Below are 24,556 nucleotides of genomic sequence, written 5' to 3'. Positions count from 1 at the left end.
TCTGATGAACTAGCGTTTGCACTACTTCCAACAACAAGACAAATGGATTTAAAATTTTCACTTTTGACTCGTACAGTATATACTGCACCAAGCTGTTGTGGCAAGATGCGACAACGGTCAAGCCGGTGTAGACATATTGCAAGATATTTCTGCCGTTTCTGCTTTAATTGACAAGCTGCTTGTTTTCGAATTTTTTTATTAACAGAAACTAGGAGTATTGATATATTAAATTAAACCATGATTCATTTTGTGATTCCAGAATCCTTTATTCAAGAACTGTTCTTGAGTAAAAGCAATAGCTATTGAAAGGGAAAAAAAAATCAGTTTACATATGTTTTGTTTTTTAACATTTAGATTTATTATTTTGAGTCATCGTGTTTTGAAGCCATGCCAGTTCAATTTTATTTTCGCACTCCGTTCTGACATATGCTTTTCTGATCGCGCACACTAAAAGCCTGTCAAGCAGCGTGTGAGTACTGAACTAAGTTCTCTTTTGCGCCTTATTGCGCTTGAACCGTCAAATACACACAAGCTTTAGATAAGCACAGTCATTTATATATTCGGATACAGTTCAGATGCGTGTCAGTATATTGAATCCGTGCATTCGGTCTTAAAGTGACAGCTATTGTCATCTGTCATTAATGTTAATTAAAGAACAAAAGACAACAAGAAAATCACTCACTGCTCTTGATTGAATAATTTCAGTAGCTTTAATAGGAATCAGTGTATTTTAATTCATACAGTGAAGTCAATGTAGTGTTTTATTTTTTTCATTTGTTTATTCAATTTCTTGAATGCTACTGTTAGATACACCTACAGTAGCTGAAAAATTAAAGTACTGTTTATTTCATTTTTATCTTATATTGTATTTGTCCTATTTGTCATTTGCATTTTTGTTCTTTTTAACAAAGATAAAATAATGAAATAAAATCAATTGAAATAAGATTTTGGTCGTATCACCCACCCCTACTTTGGCCTAAATGATCTGTGATTCTTTTTTCTTTTGTTACCTTGTAAGGCTAAATTTTTAAAATAGGAAAATTAGTTTGGCTGTACTGCTTAGTGACTTGCAAAATAGTCTTAAAAACCAACATGAAAAAGAATCGTGATCCTTCCAGAAATAAAAACTGTGATATGATTTTTTTTTTGCCATATCACCCACACCTACTGTAGCATTATCTGAAAGAACAAGCTTTTTAATTTTGATGAAAGATAGCAAAAACATTTTTTTTTCATGCACAATAAGACCAGAAAAGTATATTAATAAAGAAAATTGTGTCAATTTTGATTTCATGTTGACTTTTAAGGTAGAGAAAATCTATTAAGTTTAAATATAAGGCTACTACGAATTATTTTTCCACTTTTATCTCTAAAATATTAAGCATCTGTAGTTAAAACACAGATGAAATCCTACATGCCAACAATGGTTTAGTGATCAAGTCTAACGGTCATATTCGGGTAATAAAACTCATGTGCTATGGCATTACTATTAAAATACCTTAAATACACTGGATGGTCACATTGTAGCAAACCCCAAACATTCCATGCCTTCACTATACTATTAGTAAGACACAAATAAAATAAAAGCTAAATAAATAATGCTAAAACCAGAGCTCAAAAACATACATCTAGAGCTTGGACAGCTTATGCCGTTCCTCTTGCCTTTTACTCTATTATAGACTCCAAAAATCTTCATGTAAACAATTTTTGTAATGACACTATCAGCTTTGTGCAAGTTAGAGTACTGTGCGTTGTTAGTCTCTTTTGGACCATATAAAGTAGTAATCTGGCAGCTTTGTAACATGCTATACTTAAAGCATAAAGCATGCCACCACATAGCACATCATCTGGACAGTCAAACTTACATAATGTATTCACACAGTTTTCAAATACATTATGGAAAATGATTGATAGCATCAAGGTTTGGTACAGATGTAGTGATCATGATTGAACTTTAGGTCCCATAGCAGATGAAAGCTTGAATTCACTGACGATGGATCTCCACAGCTATTTTGTTTTAAAGTACTACGGAGTGCATTACCTACTCTCTAACCAAGCACAGATGCCAGAGTTAACGCCGCTAGCGAAGAGCAGGAAACCCTTGAAAAGGTGCTGCTAGTTTATCATATAAGTTGCTGTAAATTGCAATACTTCTGTCTAAAAGTTTAACCTTTAAACTCTATGATTCACATTTGCTTAGGCGGATCTGCATCCAAGTCACATTTGGAAAAATAAACCTTTAATCTATAGCATACTAATGAACAACCTTACGAGAACCTTTTAAGAACACTAATGTTTAACCAGGGTTTCTATGCTGCATTGGTCATCTCATCAGTGAATTCAGCCATAATGTCATGCAGCCAAATGTCCCGTTCCTCTTGTGAAGTGTCCACCAAATAGATCACCACCTTGCGGTCCCAGTGATGTGATGCCTCCTGCACTGATTCCAGCTGGGCTACCAGGGGCTTCTTCTCAACGTGGTTCCTGAACACAATGGAGGCCTCCTCAGACCACTGCCTGGGTTTCACACCTGGAAAAATCAGACACACTTTCAGATATTCTGCACTCTGGTTTGAAAACAGTCATACTTGAATTTCTCAAATTAGCTACAAGAAAACAAGGAACAGTTCTGAGATTCAGTTTTTGAGATTCATATCATGCCATATGAGTCAGGGACTTTGACAAGCCTCTGTGGAAACAGAAGTGTTAGTCCAAACAGCACACAGTCTGTAAAGTACTTTAGTAAGTGACCTGAATATTGAAAAGATAAATGATAAACTCAGTCAACTCTCTACAAAAGCAATTCCCTTTCTCCTTCTAGTGTTTTTCTCCTTTAGTTGTGTTTTACCCTGCCAGGTATCATTTATTTTACTCATTCAGTTCAAAAGAAACTAACTTGATTACACTTTTTTTATTTATATACTCTGCTGTTTAATCGTTTGGGGTCAGTAAAATCTTCTAATGTTTTAGAAAGATATATATATATATATATATATATATATATATATATATATATATATATATATATATATATATAAAAACACTTTACAATAAGGTTCATTAGTTAACATTAATGTATTAACTAACATGAACTAACCATTAGCAATACATTTGTTACTTTATTTGTTAGTCTTTATTAATGTAAGTTAATAAAAAATACAGCTGTTCATGTTTGTTCATGTTACTTCACAGTGCCTTAACTAATGTTAACAAATACAACTCTTGATTTTAATAATGTATTAGTAAATCTTGAAATTAACAAAGATTAATAAATGCTGTAGAAGTGCAGTTCATTATTAGATCATGTTAACTAATGTAGTTAACTACTGAACTTTATTGTAAAGTGTTACATATACATATATATATATATATATATATATATATATATATATATATATATATATATATATATATATATATATATATATATAAAATACACACACACACACACATTATTGGATATTGTTGAAGGAATATTCACAGGAACTGCATGGGATCATGGAAAAAAAAAACTCTCTTCTGAATGGATAGTGGAAGGATTTTGAGAAGTGATGAACTAGAAGTCTAAAACAGCCTTTTCAATAAATGAAAGAGCCTTTCTAACAGGAAATGAAGTATACCAGCCAGCTGAGCAGTGATGGCCTGGAAGGGGAGCTGGCAGAACTCCTGGGTGAGGGGCCGGAGCTGGGTGCTGCTCACCAGCTCATGTTTGCCATAGTCCAGCTGAAACACTGAGACCAGACCATTGGTCAGAACTCCTTTCACCAGTACACGGTACCAGCTGCAAAATGAAAGAGAGTGGTCACATGACCTCACAAAACACTTGAAATTCTCTCACAAACAAAACTGCACAGGGTTTACATCAGACTTTATGCTGGTAGTCTACCTAGACCAAGGGTTTCCACTGCCCAGTCCTACTCCTGGAGAGCCACCTTCCAGCATAGCCCTAATTAAAGTCATCATGAATCAAAATTGACAGTTCTTCCCAACCTTCTTATGTTTTTTTTTTTATGGAATCTGCAGCATTTATTATAAATGATTTATCTGTGCACATCATTTATTTTTAATGTTTTTTTTTTTTATATTTAAACAAAATAACTTCCCCTTCCTCTCGCAAAGACTTCTCTTCTCTGATGACGTGTTTACTAGCGTGAGGGCGGGACAAAATTGTCACTCATATGAGATCACAGCAATAACAAATCACAATGGTCCAACGATCTAATCAATTCTTGATGGAGGAAATAAACTAAGCCGTTTCACTCGATATACACCACAACAGAGAAGAAAAGACTATCGCAACTTCCGTTTCATGCCGACTTTAAATACACTTGAACCAGGATCACTACAAACTTTCAGGCAGATACGTAGGAACTCTGCAGGAAAGTGGTCCTTCAGGAGCAGGATCGGACACCCCTGACCTAGACATGCACACAAATGCAGACACTTACTTGTTTTCCACCTTGGCAGCGCAAACCTGGTTCTTCTCTACTTTAAGCGCTTTCTCCTCCATCTTATTATAATGCAGAATCATCTCCCCCATCAAAACCACCAGTTTGTACATATCCTGCCATGGCTGTAGCACAAAGTGGCCAGGATGGCACGCCACTGAAATAAACACGTCCATATTCTGCCCAATCTCAGGCAACTCCAGCAATGGCGGAAGAGCCAGCTGTTCAGGCGGAGAGCCTGGAGGTGTGCCCTGGCTCCCCAGCGGAGATAACTTTTTGGGTGTGTGTGGTGCTTTATCCCCTCTATCAGTGCTGAGGTTGGAGGTCTGGATGGTGGCATGAATTGTCGGGGCATTCAGGGCTTTTAAAGGCCCTCTGCTGCTTAAGAAAACATCCTTCTGGTGGTTCCACAGATCAGAGTCAGCCAGCTGTTGGTTTAAACTGCAGCTTGTGTCATGGAAGTTCTTGCTGGTGAAAAGATAAACATGAGCAAGGCGTTTGTTCTCATCCACTTTAGCGATCTAGAAAAAAAAGCATTAAAAGTTTTTAGTGCTTCTTTTCTCCTGTTCTTTTAGGTGTCATTGCAATGCACATCAAATTACTTTGAGCGGTCGGATATATTATACCAAACACAGCAAAGTTGTTCATCTTCTTGAAACTGCTTATCCTTAATTTAGCTACTTGCACTTTAACAAGTCATTATGGAAACTTTTTTCCACCACTGGAAAAAAAAAAAGGTAATTGTGACATTTTATCTCACAATTTCTGATATTTTTTCTCAGAATTGCATGATATAAACAATTGCAAGTTATAAAGTAACAATTGTGAGATATAAACTCGCAATTCTTTTTTCCCTAATAATTGGACTTTATAACTTGCAATTGCGAGTTTACATCTTGCAATTCAGGCATTACAACTAGAAATTGCGAGTTTGTAAATTTGTAAATAACTTTCTCCGAATTGCAAGATGTAAATTCGCAACTGTGAGGAAAAAAGTCAGAATTGTGAGATAAAAAGTCTTCATTCTTCATTTTTGTTTTATTCCGTGGCGGAAACAAGCTTCCATACGTCATGAATGCAGTAACCCACTTAAATATGTTTGATCTTGTTAGTTTTGTTATTGTTAAATAAAACAATTAAAAATTATTTTTGGTAGTCAAAATAAAGCTGAAATAGAAATAAAATAGAAATATAAGATACTTAAACTTAAAAAAATAAATAAAAAATTAGAAATGTTGCCTTGGGAAATAACCAAAATTAATATGTTTAAGTTCAAATTTTAACTAAAATTAAATAAAACTGAAATAAAATGTAATTAAAGCTATAAATATATATATAAAAAAAAAAATCAAATGCTAATAAAACTGACATGTACATAATTGATATTATTGCTATAAATCTGGTTTGCCAATTTTAAAGCTTAATGTATTTTTTTGGGGGGGGGAAAGTACTTTGTAAAAGCAACTTTGATGCCTTTTCCACTTTTTAAACACATTTTTTCTATACTGGAATTTGCCTCAGGTTTATGTTTGTATCTAAGATGAAATGCAAATGTGAGAACAGAGCAGCATTAGTATTTAACTGGCCTTCAAGCTGCAGTCACTGCAGTGGAGAACCGTGTCTCTCAGCCACTGCACAGCATCAGGAGTCCATGCGCCTCCGCTCACAGGCAGATCTGCCAAACAACACTTCAGTGCCTGCAGAGCAAATATAAGAAAAGACGCAGACAAACAAGCTCACATATTAATGACCTAACAATTAAAGTATAAGTTCACACAAAAATCACTCTGCCTGAACAGTTGTCACCCTCTTTCCTTTTAAACCAGTTTGACTCTCATATTTATAGACAAATGTCTAAGCTGCTATTTTTTCATACAATGTAAGTGAATAGGTTCCATGGACAGCCGTGGATAATATGGGACAAAAGCAGCCTGGACATTCTGCCCAACATAGTCATATTTTGGAATGACACAAGTAAATGAGTGTGTAAATGATGACAGAATTTTCATTTGAGGTAAAATATCCCTTTAAAATACAAAATTACTGTTTACAAAAACACTACCTTCCTTCAGGCACTTCATTCAAATGTAACTAAAAATAAACAAAAACTGCTGTTACAAACCGCTACTCTAACTTCTTTTTATCGTCATTAGCTGTTGTCTGACCTGGGTCGGGGTGGATATGAGGTCACGCAGCAAAGGAGGTGGGATCTCTCTCAACTCAATGACCTCGACCGATGCTTGGACGCCTATATCCACAAACAAGATGTCCAGCACCCGACTGCCATGCAGGTTTGTTATCTATGAAAAAAATGCGGAGTACACAGTTATAGTTCTGACACATCAGGAATGATATATGTGAAATGTTTAACGAGATCAGATAACTCAGATTTCAACAATAATATCATTTTCAATAAAGGAACCAGACAATGATTTAGTGAATTTGAATTTAAGCTGCGCTCACATTCACAATATGTTGGAATTACTATAATCAGGAGATCCCTGACTTTGTCTTTGTCAAACTCATAATTACAGGTAGGAAACCCATCATTTTTTGAACTTCTACCCATTGCAGCATCATGCAAAAACGAACAAAATGATAGTGGCTTCGATTATTAAAAGATTAGTAGTTTGGTAGCAACCTCTATATTCATGTTTGACGTCATTTTGTCACAGTATATTTAATAAGTTTAAGGTCAGTAAGATCCTGATGTTTATAAATGTTTCTAAAATCTCATCAAAGCTGCATTTATTTGATAAAAACTACAGTAAAACAGTAATATTTTGAAATACTATTATTTAAAATAACTGTTTTCTATTTTAATTTATTTTTAAATGTAATCTATTCCTGTGATGGCAAAGCTGAATTTTCAGCATCATTACTCTAGTCTTCAGGGTCACATGATCCTTCAGAAATCATTCTAATATGCTGATTTGATGCTCAAGAAACATTTCTTATTACAGTAATATCAATGTTGAGAACAGTTGTGCTGCTTAATATTTTTTTGATAACCATGATACTTTTTTTTTTTCAGGATCACAGTTCCAAAGTCTATTTTTGTTGAATAAAAGTGTTAATTTATTTTTTAAAAAATCTGACTGACCGCAAACATTTGAAAGGTACAGTAGCATAATAGGTGAATTTAGTCAGTAATGCAACATTTGATGCCATTACCAACAAAGCCACATGTAGAACCATTTTGGCATTATGAGTGGTACCATAAAAATGTCTGAATCAGCTAAATCTCCGAATTGTCATCTCATGATGTCAGTAATTCCGACACAATGAAAATGCAGCGTTCCTGATGCATGAGGGGACTAATCTATTTACGGTCGAATTACAAATTTGCAGTAGCCGTTAACTAGTTAAAGTAAATGTTTTAATCTCTGGTCCTGTTCAAAAAACTCTTTTCTTTACTCTGGTATTGATAGCATACTCACCTCAACTCGGGACCATTTTCCTTTATATCGAGCCAAACAGATTTTGCCACAGAAAGGCCGTGAAACCAGTGACTCTGATGTGACCTTTCATAGGGAAAGAAATATGTGAGCATATCCTGTCTGCCATACAACAGGAGGGAACATATAAAAATGGGCATGACACTGCTCTACAGTGTGCTGATATGTAACATACTGCAGTAAACAATGAACAATTACTATTTAAAACAATTTGATATACACATTGTTAGGCACTCACAATCTGTGCCAGCAGGTAACTATTGACTAGGGATTATGTACTTGACGCCTACTAATCTGATTAAACCCATAATCCCAATCTGTCCATTCTGGCCTCCTCATCTCCTCTAAAGAAGTCCCTAGCAACATATTTGAAGCAACACATACAGAGATTATGCTTGTTGCAATTGCAGTACCTGGGAATGGAAGTAGTTTTCAGTCTTCTCCAGAATTTCGTTGAGTTTAGTCAGGCCTCTGGAGGGCACCTGACAGTAGATCGTCCCATCTGAACAAACGCTGGTAACACTCACATTCATATAGGCACTGTTCACCTACGACAGAATACGAATATATGTTTTGTTATGTATATGTTAAAAGCCCAAAATGTAACTAAGTTTGGCGTTAGTCAGATTATGAAAGAAATGAATACTTGATGCATTAAATTGATCAAAAGTGACAGTAAAGACATTTATAATGTTTCTATGTTTATATTGCATAGACTTCCACTGATTGTATATCAGTTGAATGATATTTTCTATGGCCTAATCCAACCACTACCCCTACCCATCACAGAAATTGTGTAAAACACTAGATTTAAAAATAATAATAATAATTTTTTGGGTGATTTATAAGCCCTTTAACTAGTGAGGACCAGTAAAATGTAGTCATTATATTTAACTATATAAGTGAGGACATTTGGCCCTCACAAGTATAGTCACAAGTTTATATGTTGTCACAAGTTTAGTATGTTTTTTAAACCTTTTGGTTTACCATGTTTATGTTGTAATACCCATGTCATTATACACATTTGTGTCCTCATAAACCATGTATACTCTGTTAAAGTCTTTGTTAAATGCATAAATGTATCAGGTTAATACATTTCTTTTTAAAATATAATAAAATAGATTTTTTTTAATTGTAATAATATTTCACAATATTAATGTTTTTACTGTATTGATCAAATAAATGCAGCCTCAGTGAGCGAGAAAGAGGCTTCTTTTAAAAACATTATCAACATAATCCAGTCCTAAAATGTGGCTTTCCAAAAGAGCTGATATAATTGGTATAAGTACTATAGTAGTATAAGAACTGATATTTTAATGCTTTTTGTATATGCTACCTTTGCACTAACATGTTACTCTTGAGATATCTTGGCATCTGTCCCATGGTACCAAAACAGTATTTAAATTTTTTTTTTTTTTTTTTTGGATATGAGGGTTTCATTGTAATATCAAACACTTTGGTTACCAAAAGTTACTTTTGGTTACCTTTAAGGGACTCTCTAAGGATCTGTCTTGCAGAGCTTTCATACAGGCAGCATTGATGTTGATATCATCATCTTGTGATGTGTCATACAGCACCACCAGAGGCACTTCCTCACGCTCTAAGATCTCAGCCAACAGAATCTTGCCAGTGGCCATGGAGTCAAACCTCTTCAGTACAGCCTGCTCATGACTGAATGACTCCAGGCCTGAAACAAATGAATATAACGACAACATCAAATGCGAAACTATTTTGTCACAGGGAATTCTGAATGCAAATCTTACCTGCCAATCTACATTTGGTGGCTTGAAAAGGCAATCTATAAAACTTTTCATGTAACTCAAGTACTTTGCTCTTGCTGATGACTTCGGAAAAGCCATGATCCACGTAGTACACCTGTTTAAACATCAACGTACAAGTGCAGTAATAATTATTAACAGAGCATTATCTTATTTATGACAAAGATATTCCACAAATTTCTCACAGATCAAAATAGCCTCAGTTCTACACCAGAAAACCATAACAATACACTGTGAACTGCACTAGACCGGTGGTTCTCAACTGGGAAACCGGTCCGGGACCCACTCAGGGGCCTCAGCAGGGGCCCACAAGATAGCTTAAACATGATTTAAAATTAGACAAAAACAAGATTTTAAATAAACTAAAAAAAAAAACAAAAAAAACAAGATGAAAACTGTCTCACAGATTTTAAAAAGTTTGATTTCTAGACCTGGATGTCCAGTTATTTGAAAACAAGCAGCTTTGTCATCACAGCAGAAACACCAAAATTATCTTAGCCTACATGGGGGCCTTTGAATATTGTCTTGGACAATCAATGGGGAGCAGTGGAGTCAAAAAGGTTGAGAACCTCTACACTATACTACAATCTTCAATTGTGATCTTCAATAACCCCATAACGCACCTTGACCTTGTCGGCCATAACCTCACACACTTGTGCCCGGAGGATCTCCTCCTCTTCCTCAGCACGTACAGCAGTCAGCTGACCTGGTGATGGTGAGGTCAGAGCCATCTTGGTGTTGTCCTGCCCATAGAACTCTCTCATTTCATCTTCTAACTTCTCCTGCTCCTTGGAGTAACCTTCACCTATGTACCTACATATAAACACACCCACACTTTACAACAGTAAGTACAACAGTGGCTGCCAACTTTTACAGTGCCTCCTCCGCAGGCATTTCGAAAACAATTCTAAGCCCTGATTCAACCTGCTCTGAGATTAATCGAAACATTATTACCAATTTGATTTGAAGCAGAAAAGGAATTTTTTTTTTTCGAGGAGCAAAACTGTGGCTCTCTGTTTACTGCCAAAATGCAAAATTTGTCTGGTTTTCTGGTTCTGTATCAGGTTTTATTAAGGCATGACAAGGGTCACACCTCTCATGAACTGCTGGGTAGTGATCTTAAAACGCACCTCAGAATGACGTTGTTTGTGTCACTTGCTTCAACCACCAGGACAGAAGGGTACTCCTCTTTAGGGATGACAAGAGGAGGAACAGTCTGGCTCAAACGAAGCTCTGCTGTCTCTTTTGTCTTTGAGCCAGCCAATCCCGACTGGTTACGGTTCTCATCCTCCACTACTTTTGCATATAGAATTGCTCTTTTGGGGTTGTCTGGCATGGGGTAGTCTATTGTGCATATATCTGAAAGCAGGTTGAGCTGGTCCAGCACAAACTCTGGTAGCTTACATTTATATGTGTCCTGATAGAGTTTAGGTAGAGCATGGGCCCACAGACCGCTGCTGTATTTCAAGAGCAGCTCTCCAAGCTTCTGCTTGAGCTCCGGGGATAGAGCCTTGGGGGACGCTGGAGAGCTTAATTTGGAGGTGGAAGATGATCTTTGAATCTGAGGTTTTTTGTGATGAGATGGGGATTTGTCATGTGTGGTGGGTGTAGGAGCACTAATCTGGCTAGATTCTTTAGCAGGGTACAGAAGCAACTCTTGAGGTTTGCTGCTGCATGGTTTCTCAACCTGTAAACCGAATAACAAGACAGCATTCTTATACAAGTACAGAGAGCTAATATTTTATAATTAGTGATCTAATGATCTTTTTATTATTTTTTTTTTTTACAGTGGTTCCCTTATAATGTTAGTTGAGCTTTTTGAGCCAAAATAGTCCATTTATTTTTCCTGGCCATTTTCAACTCTCTCCAACCTTTAAAATTAAATATGCAGAGTTGTACGTATTACACACAGTTTGAGTCTCAGGACATTTTCAGACCTGTAGATAGTTTGCTGTACACTGTCACCTTGATTCGGTTCACTGTCACATGTAAGTAAAACTGTCCTCTCATTGGCTTATCAAGATTAACAAAAAAACTCTGACTAGCTGTCATTACATATGCACATAAATGAATCTAAATAAGCTTTGATTCCCACTTTAAAATTTATATCATACATAATTTATCAGTTAGAGTGGAAATTAAAGGGATAATTCACCCAAAAATGAAAATTACCACATAATTTACTCACCCTCAAGCCATCCTAGGTGTATATGACTTTCTTATTTTTTAATATATCTATTAATATATCTTTATAATGGGAGTGACTGGAGGATGAGATTTTGAAGTCCAAAAAAGTGCATCCATCGATCATAAAATGTACTCCATGTGGCTCTGGGGGGTTAATAAAGGCCTTCTGAAGTAAAATAACGAGCTTCCGGCAAGACAGCCATACACATTCGACTTGCGTCTAAAAAGGATTAACTTTCACTGCGTAGTACACAATGCCATGACGATCTACGCTACGCTGTGACATACTACGCTATGTCCTACATTATAACGCACAGTACGTCATGTCATCGATAGATGCACTTTTTTGTACTTCGAAATCTCATCCTCCAATCACTCCCATTATAAAGCTTGGATGAGCCAGGATATTTGTAATATAACTCTGATTGTGTTTGGCTGAAAGAAGAAAGTCATATACACCTAGGATGGCTTGAGGGTGAGTAAATTATGCGGTAATTTTTGGGAGAACTATCACTTTAAGGCTTTGTCGAGAAAGCATTCTTGCATTCTCCACCTGTATTGGAAACGAGTAATGACATTTTAAGATGAAGCAGTAATGTTTTGGGTAATGTGCTCCCACAGAATTAGACACTGCTGTATTTTTTTTTTTTACGTAATGCATTTCCCATTATGAATTATGATATAGCTTGTTTGGTTAGTCTGTATCTATAAACTTACAGTACAAATGTGAGTCCAGTGTTCCAGATCTTTAAGGGCTTCACTGGGTAGCTCTTGTTTATAATGCTCTCGGTACAGCTGAGGCAGCTTGGATACCCAGAGGCCATTGCTGTGCTTGTTAAGAACCTCTTGAAGACGGGACTGCACCAGCTTGGGACTGTAAGGCGCAGAATGAGGCAGTCTGGGTTTCGCTGGAGTTGTGTTTTCATTCAGGTTATAGGGGGCTAGAAATATAAACAACATAAATTCTGCATTGACAAACCATAAACTAAAACTATAAACAGTTTGATATTTTGATTGCTGAATGAATTTGCAGTAAATCCCACCTAATAAAGACTATTTTAGCATCAAATCTTATTCCTGCACATAAAAGGAGCAATTCACCCAAAAATGACTGGTCTTATTTTATTTAATCTCAGGTCAAGACAAATATGACATTCTATTCTATTCTGTTATATTCTATCTTACAATTTTCTGGGTGAACTATCGCTTTAAGACATAACTAACAGCAACATCAGAATGCAGAACTGAAGGTATGTAGACCTCAGAGATCCCTCTGTGTAACAGCAGGAGCTTTTTTCTGCTTGAGACAGAAGATCACTGTTTTCTTTTCATCCTTAATGAACATCCCATGCCTGGAATGTTTTCTGGGACAGGAAGTAAGGTTGCTATGGACTCCAGTATAATTGTAACCTTTAAAGGAGCTTCTTGTGGATAAGAATGTCTGCACATTTAACACATTTGCACCCAAAGTGTGCTTACTATTTCGGGAGAGATGGGTATGGACTTCTTTCTGGAATCTGGAGGGAAGGGTCATCCTTTTCTCTGATCTAGAAAAAAAACAAAACAACAAGATTATAGTAAGAAGAACTGGTAATATCTGTAAAATATAAATCTGTTGATAAAAGATGCCATTTTTTTAGATTATATACTGCAAGACTTTAACTATAATGATATTTGAGTCCACAACACAAGTATAATGATACTGGTAGAGAGGAACAATATCATTGGCATTATTTTTTCCAGATGATGAACAATAAAAACACCGACAGCCAATAAGAGTCCATCCTGCTTTAAAGAGTTTGAGCAGTTAAAGAGACAGAAGACATAAACTGCAGCATGCTTAGAATAAATAGAACAATATCGTCCACTGGTGTGGACACTAATATAGCTATCGTTATAGTTCTCTTTATAGTTATATGGTGTGAATGGGCCTGTAGTATTTTTCCTCTAAGTGTCCAATATTATAAAACAGCCAAGAACCAGACTCAGACAAAAAGCAACCAGTTGTTACAAAAGAAAGAACCTCAGTCCAATATTTTTTACTCAGGCCAATAAAAATTAATTAATTATAATTAAATTCTTAATTCTAATAATATATCATTCTTAGTGACTTCAGAAAACTTATATTGTGCGAGTCCTATGATATATTTATGGTGCTGTTTTGGTGTCATTTGATACTCAGTCCCTTTCATTATAGTGACAAGAATATTTAGGATTCTTCAAAAATTCATCTTTCGCATTCCAATGAATTAAAGTCAGCATGGAATGAGAAATGAACATTCATCCTATCTATTTTTAGATGCATGTATATAATTTTGAATGACTTCCTATGTTTAATTTTTAACATTTCTTTGACCTCTTTATGTTCAGTCTTCCTTCTGGGGATGTATGCAAGACTTCTCCAATCTTAAACCCCACCCCTTACAATCTTGCACTCATTTTTGAGTGCAAGACCCACATCTCAAAATCCAATCATTAGCCAATGAATAGAAACAAGTTTGCACCATACATTTTTTTCTTATCTGATAATCCATTTCAATCAGATGTCACAATAGAGAAGAAAAAATCTGTTGCTACCTTTGTTTCATCGCGACTTTAAGTCACTCAGGTTGTTGTTTTTTGTAAACTATCCCTTTAAAATCTATGAGAGGAAAATAATGATGCAAAATAGAATTATGTTGCAGAAATAATACTATTACAGCAAATACTACTTAGTGAATACAAATTTGCTTCTTAATACTTCAATATTGCTTGGTTTTCCTCCTAATCGCTGATTAATCAGCCTAATACAGCCTAGTACAGTTTTTATAAACTCAATGGACAGCAGCAATATACAACGAATAGTACAATGGTGATAGTAAGGACAAAGGCAGACATTTTGGCAAAGTGCTGCAGCGTGATAAAGCAGGGGTGTGGAGGTCTTATTGCATATGATTCTAGGTGTCAGATGACCCAAACACCCCCTCACCTTGTACCAAAGGGAAAGTGCTGATTCATTGTGGACTGGTTTAGAATGGCTAATCTGTGAGAGAATGGAGGGAGGATTAACAAAACCCAGTACACCCGCTTAACTCTGCCACCCTCTGTACCCTCACAGCCATTGTGTGTGTGCCACAGTAAGCGATACAGAGCACAATTCTAAAGAGTGAGGTCAGTTGTTTGCTCTCAATGATTTTTGGCTGAAGTGATCTCGCATACACACAGACAACAACCTCCATTCGACTGCTGAATAAGCACTGGGTTTAGCCAACACTGAAATGCTGAAATGCTCTGTTATTGCCAATAAAGTCAGACAGTATCAACAGCCAGAGACATCCAGTTGCTAAACTGGAAAATTAAGAGACTGTGAAAAAAATAAAGAGCATGGCATTTCTGTTCACTCATTAGGACTTGATTTGTATTCTCAGCTACTTGCTTGGCAAAATGCTGCTCACACAATGAGTGCACCTACTTAAGAAAGTATCAGCTGTACATGAATTCTGCGTATACGTCTTTTTATCTCTTTTAATAGATGATTTTCCACTGTCTTTCAAAGTACTTATTTTATTTATCTCTTAATCTGGCTATAATGCAAAGTTTTACCTATTAACTCCAACTGACAGGCTTTTTCTTTTGAGTCACCTTTCTGAAGGAAGGGAGGGTTTTCTTGTGGGTGTATTTGGGGGTGTGTTGTGGGGTCTGCCGCCTTTCCCATCAGGCTGGGAGTCCCTCATGCTTCCTGGGCGAGAGTCTCCATGACCCCCTCCACGACCTCCACCTCGTCCCAGGCGTCCACGGTGATCGGGCTGTCTCAGAGATGTCCTTGGCTTTGCTTCAAAGGAGATAAGACAACATCTAAATCAAAAAAGTATTATACAAAATATAACCATAGCTAAAAATAACACACATCGTTTTGGGCCTATTTGGCCCCATCCACAGAGAATTTGAGTGTCCTGTGACCAATTTACAGACAGTGTATGACAGGATTTGTCTCCTTTGTGTCTTTTCTTGGTTGTAACAACAATTTCTGACAACATACTGCCATTAAAGCACACTTCCTCACATGGACAGTATTATTGCAGGATTACACTGTTTACACTGGCACAAAATCCTTCCCCTCCAATGGGTTGTTAACTGCTGTGACTAGATCACTGAGACAGTGAGTGGAACCTTAGACCAGATCAGTCCGATTCATGCTGGTTTAATGCACAAAAATACAGATATCAAAACAGATATCACTGCTTCTCTCATGAATGCATCGAAGAGAGCCATGTCAAGATTTTCAGTGAATTATGGCTTAGATATGTGTCTATGTGTCTGTTCATTACAAAAACTGTAATACAGCTTCAAAAGACTTGGAATATTGTGCATGAATCATATGGACTATTTTTATGGTGCTTTTGCTCCTTTTGTGCTCCGTTTCTAATCTGTGTTTCGTGGAAGAAAAAAAAACATTTGCGAACAACATGAGGGAGATTAAACTATAACAGAATTTAAAATTTTGGTGTGAACTATCCCTTTAAAGAATTCATTACAGCAACTATAAAACATCAGGTGTAACACTTTGTTGAGCTTAAATCTAGCTGATGCGTTTAAGTATTGTAAGCAAGAGCAAACATATGTCAGTGTGCTTCACAAACAATCAGAGCACTTTATCAGATAATCTGTAAGGAATTACTCTGCACATTCTCCAACAAAAGAATTATGAAGTTAATGGAAACCCACAGCATTATCACTAGAAATCAGGAAATGAAACAAAAATATGACTCTCCCTTATATACAATCTTGAAAAGAAAGCATATGAAATGCAACAACCATATCAATCAACCAAAGACTATGAATTAAAACCCATATTGTCTCGTACACATTCAGCATGACATCATACCACTTATCTGTAAGAGAATGACATCATACCTTCCAACCCGAAAGTAAACCCAGCTGACTGCTTCCTAAAAGTGCGAGCCGTCCAACTGGCCTAGCATGGAGAAGTGGCAGCAATTTAACACCTTTATCACTGTCTACAGCACTCCTGAGATAAGCGTTCCACAGGCTGATAGTTTCTACAAGACAGCGGATGGTGAGCTAAGAAGAGAGAGACAGGCAGAGCATCACCACAGCAGCTGCAGTTGAGTCATTAAATAACAAATAAGGGATAAAGAAACGGTTTCAAACAATCCTCCCCTGAACAGCCACGCCAGCTCTGCTATACCTCTTCACAACACTGCAGTCTCCAGACCTCCCTCTCTCCCTCTTTCTCTCTCTCTCTCTAGGTCAATACAGATGCCTGTTTTCTGCTGTATCACGGCAAGCCAAGTCAGTACTGAGTCACTGATCAAGGGACAGCGTGAGCATGAAAATGCCGGAGCAGACAGTGACTTCACAGTTCCCAGAACAGCCGCAACCTGTAATCTCAATGATCTAATGCAGAGTTTTATTCTTAGTACACCCAGAATCATGCTCACATCCTCAGAGGAGTTTAAATAGGCCATATGCACAACCAATAAAGACACGAGATGCACAGGACATTAGATACTGTCCTTTATATAATAAAGTCTTCGGGATAACACGTTACAAGAAGTGATGCGTCCACATTGGCAATTCTGCAACAAAAATGTAAACTAAAATATAAACTGAAAAAAAAAAAAAAAGTTATAAAATGTACTTGGTCTACTTGGTATGTCATGTATTTAATATATCCATTTGTAATTACAAATATATAAGTTGTAAGTTGCAGTTTAGTACATTTAACAACAAACTATCAAGTACTTTTTATATGATAGTCAATACATCAAAATAAATGTACTTTAAGGCACGACAAAAGATTATCCAAACTCAATCATTTATAATGTACTTTAAAGTAAAACCTTTAGCATACATCCTCTATATAATGTCTTCTGGATAACACAATAAAAGAAGTATTGCGTCCGTCCACCATTGAAATAAACAAAACTGATGAAAGTCTCACCGTTCAGCAAAAGAGGAGCTGCAGGTTTGACTCTCATTTGACAGTTCACCATCTGAGGACGGCCGGTCTTCTTTGCCGTGCGCTGACGGGCCGCAAGCTTAGCAATGTGGGCCATCTCGTTCCCTGTGGTAGCATGGCACACCACCTGTGGGGTTTTAACCATTTAAGATTTTAGTATTCACATATACCTGCTGAATTAGTCAATTTCAAAAGATAAGTGAGAGTCTTACCTCCCCAGACTGCCCTTTATCCAGTTTCACAACCGAAGGCATGCTGTGCAGGAGGGCATCCAGTGTGGCATAGCCCATCTGTTTATGTGGTATGAGCTCACCCGTCAGGTCTTTATATTCTACCTGCAGGTCGGACAGTGACACACCACTCTTACTGGACTGGAGCACCGCCCGTATCATCTTCTTCACCAGTTCCTCATCCGCCATCTTAAAAACAACAAAAAAGTCACAGTGTTGGATGTGGATCTTGATTCAAACCATTCAAAAGTTTCGGGTTGGTAAGATTTTTTAATATTTTTTTGAAAGAAGTCTGCATTTATTTGATCAAAAATATAGTAAAAACAGTAATATTTTGAAATAGTTAGGGTTTTGTTCTGTTCTGTTCACTGTTTATTTGCTGTTCTCCTTCCGTTTAGTTCCTGAAATTCTTTCCTGTTTCCTAAGTTACTTATTATGCCCTAGTTTGTTTCCATAGTTGCTTATTAGTTTCACCTGTGTCTCATTCAGCTCATTGTCTGTTTCAGTTTCCCCATGTTTTTCCTGTGATTATTCCAGTGTTTTCCTAAGTTTTGTATAGTTTAATAAATACTGTTTTTTATATCCTCTTCGTCTTCTTCGTGCGCTGCTACCATTTAAAATGACTGTTTTCTATTTTAATATATTTTAAACTACATTTGAAGACTTCAGATGCAAAAGCCTCTAAGTGCCATCTGAAATTTTCTTCTAAAATGAGCATTTTTATCAAGCTCGTATGTTTAGGTTCAGTAATTTTACTTTAATGGCAATTAATAGGTCCTTTTCATTGCCATTAAAGTGAAATAACTGAACATAAACATACAAGCTTGATAAAAATGCTCATTTTAGAAGAAAATTTCAGATGGCACTGTTAGAGGCTTTTGCATCTGAAGTCTTCATTTTTTCCCTGTGATTGGCAAAGCTGAATTTTCAGCATCATTACTCCAGTCTTCAATGCAACATGATCCTTCAGAAATCTTTCTAATATGCTGATTTGCTGCTCAAGTAACATTTCTTATTATTGTCAATCTTGCAAACAGTTGTACTGCTTATTTTCGTGAAAACCGTAATATGTTTTTTTTCAAGATTCTTTGATGAGAATTTATTCACAATAGAAATAGTTTGCACCAATAGGAAAGTCGTTACAGTCACTTTTGATCAATTTAATGCATTTTTTCTTAATAAAAGAATTAATTTCTTTAAAAAAAATACATTGTACTGAAACTTTTGAATGGTAGTGTACTCTACATTTACACTTGATATCAACAAAACAATTTCGCACCGATAGATAATTTTAAAGCCACTTTAGTCGGTTAGAGGTCACACTTGACTGTTAATCGATTTATGAGTTAAAGCTTTGGTCCTCCACTGATCTCATCTATGTTGAAGAGTGTTATTGATTACAACACATAGAAAGCTACTGGACAACAATGACCTTCCCTAATAGCTGATAGCGTTTAGAGTAGATCACATCAAGTCTTGTTAATCCAAACCAACCAATGGCTAGTAAGATCATGCAATTGCAGTACTTGTCATTTCATGTCATTTTATTCTTTCTTGGATATGGTGGTATTGCTGATGTGACTAATGAATTCAGCAATGCACACTGCCTTCTGGACTAGCCGGTCACAACCAGACAGTTACTCAGCACAAATGATAATCACATTCACACTGCTTATTCTTTTTTATCATCTTTCACGAAAGCAAGAGTCAGAGCCAACCCCAGCAGTTTAAATCAGCAAGTATACATAAAGATCACATTAAAAACCAAAAGAACAATTTAGCATACTTTTAAAAATAGTACTTATTACATAAATAATAAACTTTAAAAGAATATACTTGAGTGTGATCTGAATGTAATGTTTTTCGCACACTTAATTGCATATTGCAATTAAATTAAAATTTATTATATTTTAAAAATTTATGAAATGCAACTAGTTAAACTTTTTTGAACCACTTAAGTGGGACATGTGTAATTTCATAATTACATATATTGTCTTTGAAACAGGGTTAAAGTGTACTGTTGAATATACTGACAAGCATTTATTTAAAATAAAGTATACTTTAATGTCATTTCTATGGAGACTTCTATATCATGCATTTAAATATTTTTATAATTACACATGCAATGATTAAGTTGCAGTTTAGTACATTTATATATGTTATATTTATACTTCAACACACAAAAATTGTACTTCTTTAAAGCACATCAAAAGTTTACAGTTAAGTAAAACTTTATTTTAGGCGTTACATGGAGTTACTATAATAATTATTATGCATAATTACATGAAACTAACCCTAAACCTCACCCTATAATAAGAACATGTAGTTAATTAATATTACTCTGTACTTAAATGTACAATTACACTGTAACACAAACACTAAAATAAAGGGTAACACTTTATTTTACAATGCCGTAGTTACATGTTACTCCATGTACTTACTATAGTAATAACAGTAAAGTATGTATAATTACAAGTAACTAACCCTAAACCAAACCCTAACCCTAACTGTAACTCTATAGTAAGTACATGTAGTACTCAGTACTTATTTGAGTAATTACAATGTAACTACGGCACTGTAAAATAAAGTGTAACCAAATAAAGTGTAACCAGTAAACTTTTAATTTGACATCATTACAAAGTGCACTTTTTAGTGTGCTTAAGTGTGTTCATGAAAGTGTATTTTCTTGAAGAGTTAAGAGGCCTTTTATTTCATAAACATTATTAACCACACTTTTTGCCACAGGGGTAAGACTGTTGTTATGCACAGAAGCAAAAATACAAGTGTTTAGGTAAGTGCTGGAGTGTTTTTGTTGTCAAATTTAGGAGACCAAGGTATTTGTAGTGAATTATTTACCAAAAAAAAAAAAAAAAGAATACAGAACATTTTAATATAGATGCCTGCAACAAATGCCATACTTAACTATGATGCTCCAGGTAGTTGACATGACATGTCGAGTAGTATATCCGTGTTAAAATGTCCGTGTTATTTGCCAACACACCTGTAGCACGACGAGAGCATCTATCGCGTAAAATGAAAGAGAAAGTAATGAGAATCGCCAGGGCAGTGCTCGTGTTCACTATACACGTTTGATACGTTGACGTGCGGCAGTGTTGAGGACAGATAGAGACACACCCTTTATCGTGGACAGCGGTCGCCATCAAAACACTTTTATTATATTAGGCCTGCTATTTCACAAAGATATTTTATAGTTAGATGACTTGATTTACTTAAAGTTATATGTAAGATAGTGTATTTACAGCAGGACAGCTGGCATAAAATGAATGCATCATCTTCAGTAAACATCTTAAAGAATTTGGACCGGCCAGCTACTGTCGCGAACGTTGTCCGCTACCTTCGGCAACGAAATCCCAAATATCTCACTATAAACTTGTTTTACATGTGGTTCACCTTTATTTTACTGTTTTGAACCGGGTGATTATTCGCAGAGTTTAGCTCACTGTCGATCAAAGTTACAATAGTAGCAAAAAACTGACACTCGGACGCGCTTATCTCTTCCACCAAAGCTGCTTAAATATAAAGCGGCGAGTCCATACATTTCCACAATGTCTTAAGTCTTACCGCTCTATATGGATGTGGGTCGGTCAGGCCGGTTTAGATGACAGCGACTGGCTCTTTGACACTAGCCGGTGTCCTCCTCGCGGTCTGTCCCGCAGGCAGTGTGTGGCAGTCCCGCTGAAAGCTCCTCGCACCATCCCATCTGTAATTACACACAACCCGCATGCGCACTACACACAGCATAAGCAGGTACAAGAACTGACAGCTTTACTGTACTACATAATGCAAACAATACTTTCGCACTGATCTTTTTTTCTGCCGTGCCCTTCATTGTACTGTGTTCGGTTGTATTGTAGCTATGTAGCCTACAGTTCATTTACTGTGATAATAGCATTCAAATGTTTGGGATTTCTTTGTTATCGTTTTATACTCAAACAGTGGCGCTTGAATTCAATTCCTTCAGTTGGTCGAAAAACGATTTCGTTGTTCAGGAAAATAACGTTTGCTTGCAATTTGCTGTGATTAACGTAGAAAAATAGCGAATCCATGTGCCGTTGTTAGTATCAATTATTTGAAGTTTTTTTTAAAAGCATATTCTAATTCTGACTGAACGTAAAATTGTTGACAGCAGTTTTGCAGGCTATTTTATCAAAACAGCAAGCAGTTGGTGGATGTCAATGTTGCGAACTAATAACCAATGAGAAGTCTTCCACCAGAGGGCGCTTGGGGGTTCAGAAACCCGAATGCCCCATTCAAACCTCAGGAGGTCGTTTAATGCAAAGAAAGGCTTCTGAAGCAAATAGTAATACAGTTCTATATCTTTATGAGCTAATTTTAATCTCTTAAACGATTATGAATGGGTCCATTACCACCAGGGCTGAGAAAATTAACAAGTAGCCTATTTCGAGACAATCTAAAGCTTTAATAAATGTTTGAATAATCACTTATATCTGAATAATGACACTACTGTAGGTCTACTGAATTTAAAATATATAGTGATTAGTTAAAATAAAATATAAAATCAGACATTACCCAGAACTCTAAACTGCCCGATTAATTTCCATAATACATCTGACTTGGGTTTTTTTTTGTTTTTGTTTTTTGTTTTATCTAGGCCTACCCTCCTCATTTAAAGGCAACTGTACAGACCAGAAATCAATAAAAAAAAAAATAATAATAATAATTTAAAAAAAAATATGGCAGTTTCTCAGCTATACAATTGGAGGATATTTACACTTTTATCTGAAGAAACTGACAATGCATTGAAGCCGATGTACATTTTATCAGTTCATGCATGTTCAGTTCTGGGTATCAAACCCATGATTTTGGAGTTGTTAGTGCCATCCTCTACTGTTTGAGCTTGAGGAAAACACAAGTGCTTATCCACACTTCTGTTTAAAATGTTACATTTTTCTTTTCTTTTTTTTAATGATTAAACAAATTACAACACCCTATTTTTTAATAATATTTGCAGTTAAAGTCTGCATGAAACAGAAGTTGTGATAGTCTTTTCTTCTGTATTTTGACATGCACTGATCGGCCACTTACCGGTAACACAAATTTCTAATCAGCCAATCACATAGCAACTAAATGCATTTAGGCACATGGGGTGTGTCTCAATCAGCTCCCTAGTTCAGCAGTGAGGACAAGGCACTGTCTCAGTGCGTGCACTAAATCGCTCTGTCTTGCGGCGAATCTTTGTTAGCACTTAGCTTAGCCCAGTTCATTCAATAGGGGCCAAGCAGAGAAGCTACCAAACACCTCCATGTTTTCCCTATTTAAATACAGTTACTCGAGTAGTGTAACTCGACCTAGGACGGTGACACAAAACAAAACGTTGCGCTTTTCTAAGCGTGTAAAATGGATAACTATATTGTATGGCGGAATACCATAGCAAGTGCTCGGGAGAACTTTGACTTGGCGCAGTAATATCTTCACTCGTGAAAAGTCCTCTCATCGGCCCCCGCTCCCTCTCCTCCTCCCTCTCATTTCCGTCAATAGAACCAACATGACTTTTACAGGAGAGGGAGCGGGGGACTTTTCACGAGTATAAACTGTATTTAAATAGGGAAAACATGGAGGTGTTTGGTAGCTTCTCTGCTTGGCCCCTATTGAATGAACTGGGCTAAGCTAAGTGCTAACAAAGTTTCGCCGCAAGACAAAGCGATTTAGTGCACGCACTGAGACGAGAGAGGTATGTATCAACTCGTCTTAGTTAAGGGAATAACAGTTTAATATGAAAAAACGGTGGAGTATCCCTTTAAAGGTGCCATCGAATTGAAAATTGAATTTACCTCGGCATAGTTGAATAACAAGAGTTCAGTACATGGAAATGACATACAGTGAGTCTCAAACTCCATTGTTTCCTCCTTCTTATATAAATCTCATTTGTTTAAAAGACCTCCGAAGAACAGGCGAATCTCAACATAACATCGACTATTACGTAACAGTTGGGATCATTAATATGTACGCCCCCAATATTTGCATATGCCTGCCCATGTTCAAGGCATTAGACAAGGGCAGCCAGTACTAACGTCTGGATCTGTGCACAGCTGAATCATCAGACTAGGTAAGCAAGCAAGGACAACAGCGAAAAATGGCAGATGGAGCAATAATAACTGACATGATCCATGATTACATGATATTTTTAGTGATATTTGTAAATTGTCTTTCTAAATGTTTCATTAGCATGTTGCTAATGTACTGTTAAATGTGGTTAAAGTTACTGTATTCAAGGAGACAAGAGCCGTCGCTATTTTCATTATTAAACACTTGCAGTCTGTATAATGCATAAACACAGCTTCATTCTTTATAAATCGGGAGGGGGCGGAGAGCGCGAGATTTAAAGGGGCCGCAGCCTGAATCGGCGCAGTTCTAATTATGCCTCAAAATTAATAAAAAAAAAAAAAAACTTTGGGGTATTTTGAGCTGCAACTTCACAGACACATTCAGGAGACACCTTAGACTTATATTA

General features: G+C 36.4%; 1 protein-coding gene across 4 annotated transcripts; it reads right to left on the bottom strand.

Annotated features, from left to right (window-relative positions):
* Positions 1-176: 176 nt before the first annotated feature.
* Positions 177-21,773, bottom strand: tdrd7b (tudor domain containing 7 b). Of its 4 annotated transcripts, XM_067401873.1 has the most exons (18): positions 21,646-21,772; positions 20,982-21,084; positions 18,046-18,252; positions 17,816-17,960; positions 15,493-15,682; positions 13,351-13,418; positions 12,589-12,812; positions 10,815-11,371; positions 10,308-10,497; positions 9,670-9,781; positions 9,391-9,593; positions 8,320-8,454; positions 7,889-7,972; positions 6,614-6,748; positions 6,035-6,145; positions 4,449-4,969; positions 3,621-3,781; positions 177-2,530 (listed from the first exon to the last, which is right to left on the bottom strand). In XM_067401873.1, the coding sequence occupies exons 3-18, from the start codon at positions 18,250-18,252 to the stop codon at positions 2,310-2,312; spliced, it is 3,264 nt and encodes a 1,087-aa protein (XP_067257974.1). In that variant the 5' UTR covers positions 20,982-21,084; positions 21,646-21,772; the 3' UTR covers positions 177-2,309. The 4 variants fall into 4 exon arrangements, with proteins under 4 accessions (XP_067257974.1, XP_067257972.1, XP_067257975.1 ...); XM_067401871.1 differs by lacking the exon at positions 20,982-21,084 and having other exon boundaries at positions 21,646-21,773; XM_067401874.1 differs by lacking the exons at positions 10,308-10,497; positions 20,982-21,084 and having other exon boundaries at positions 9,391-9,781; positions 21,646-21,773.
* Between the last annotated feature and the right edge of the window lie 2,783 nt (positions 21,774-24,556).

Source organism: Chanodichthys erythropterus, chromosome 11 (genome assembly GCF_024489055.1).
Source record: "Chanodichthys erythropterus isolate Z2021 chromosome 11, ASM2448905v1, whole genome shotgun sequence".
Classification (NCBI taxonomy): Eukaryota; Metazoa; Chordata; class Actinopteri; order Cypriniformes; family Xenocyprididae; genus Chanodichthys; species Chanodichthys erythropterus.
This window is presented reverse-complemented; position numbering and strand designations above follow the sequence as displayed.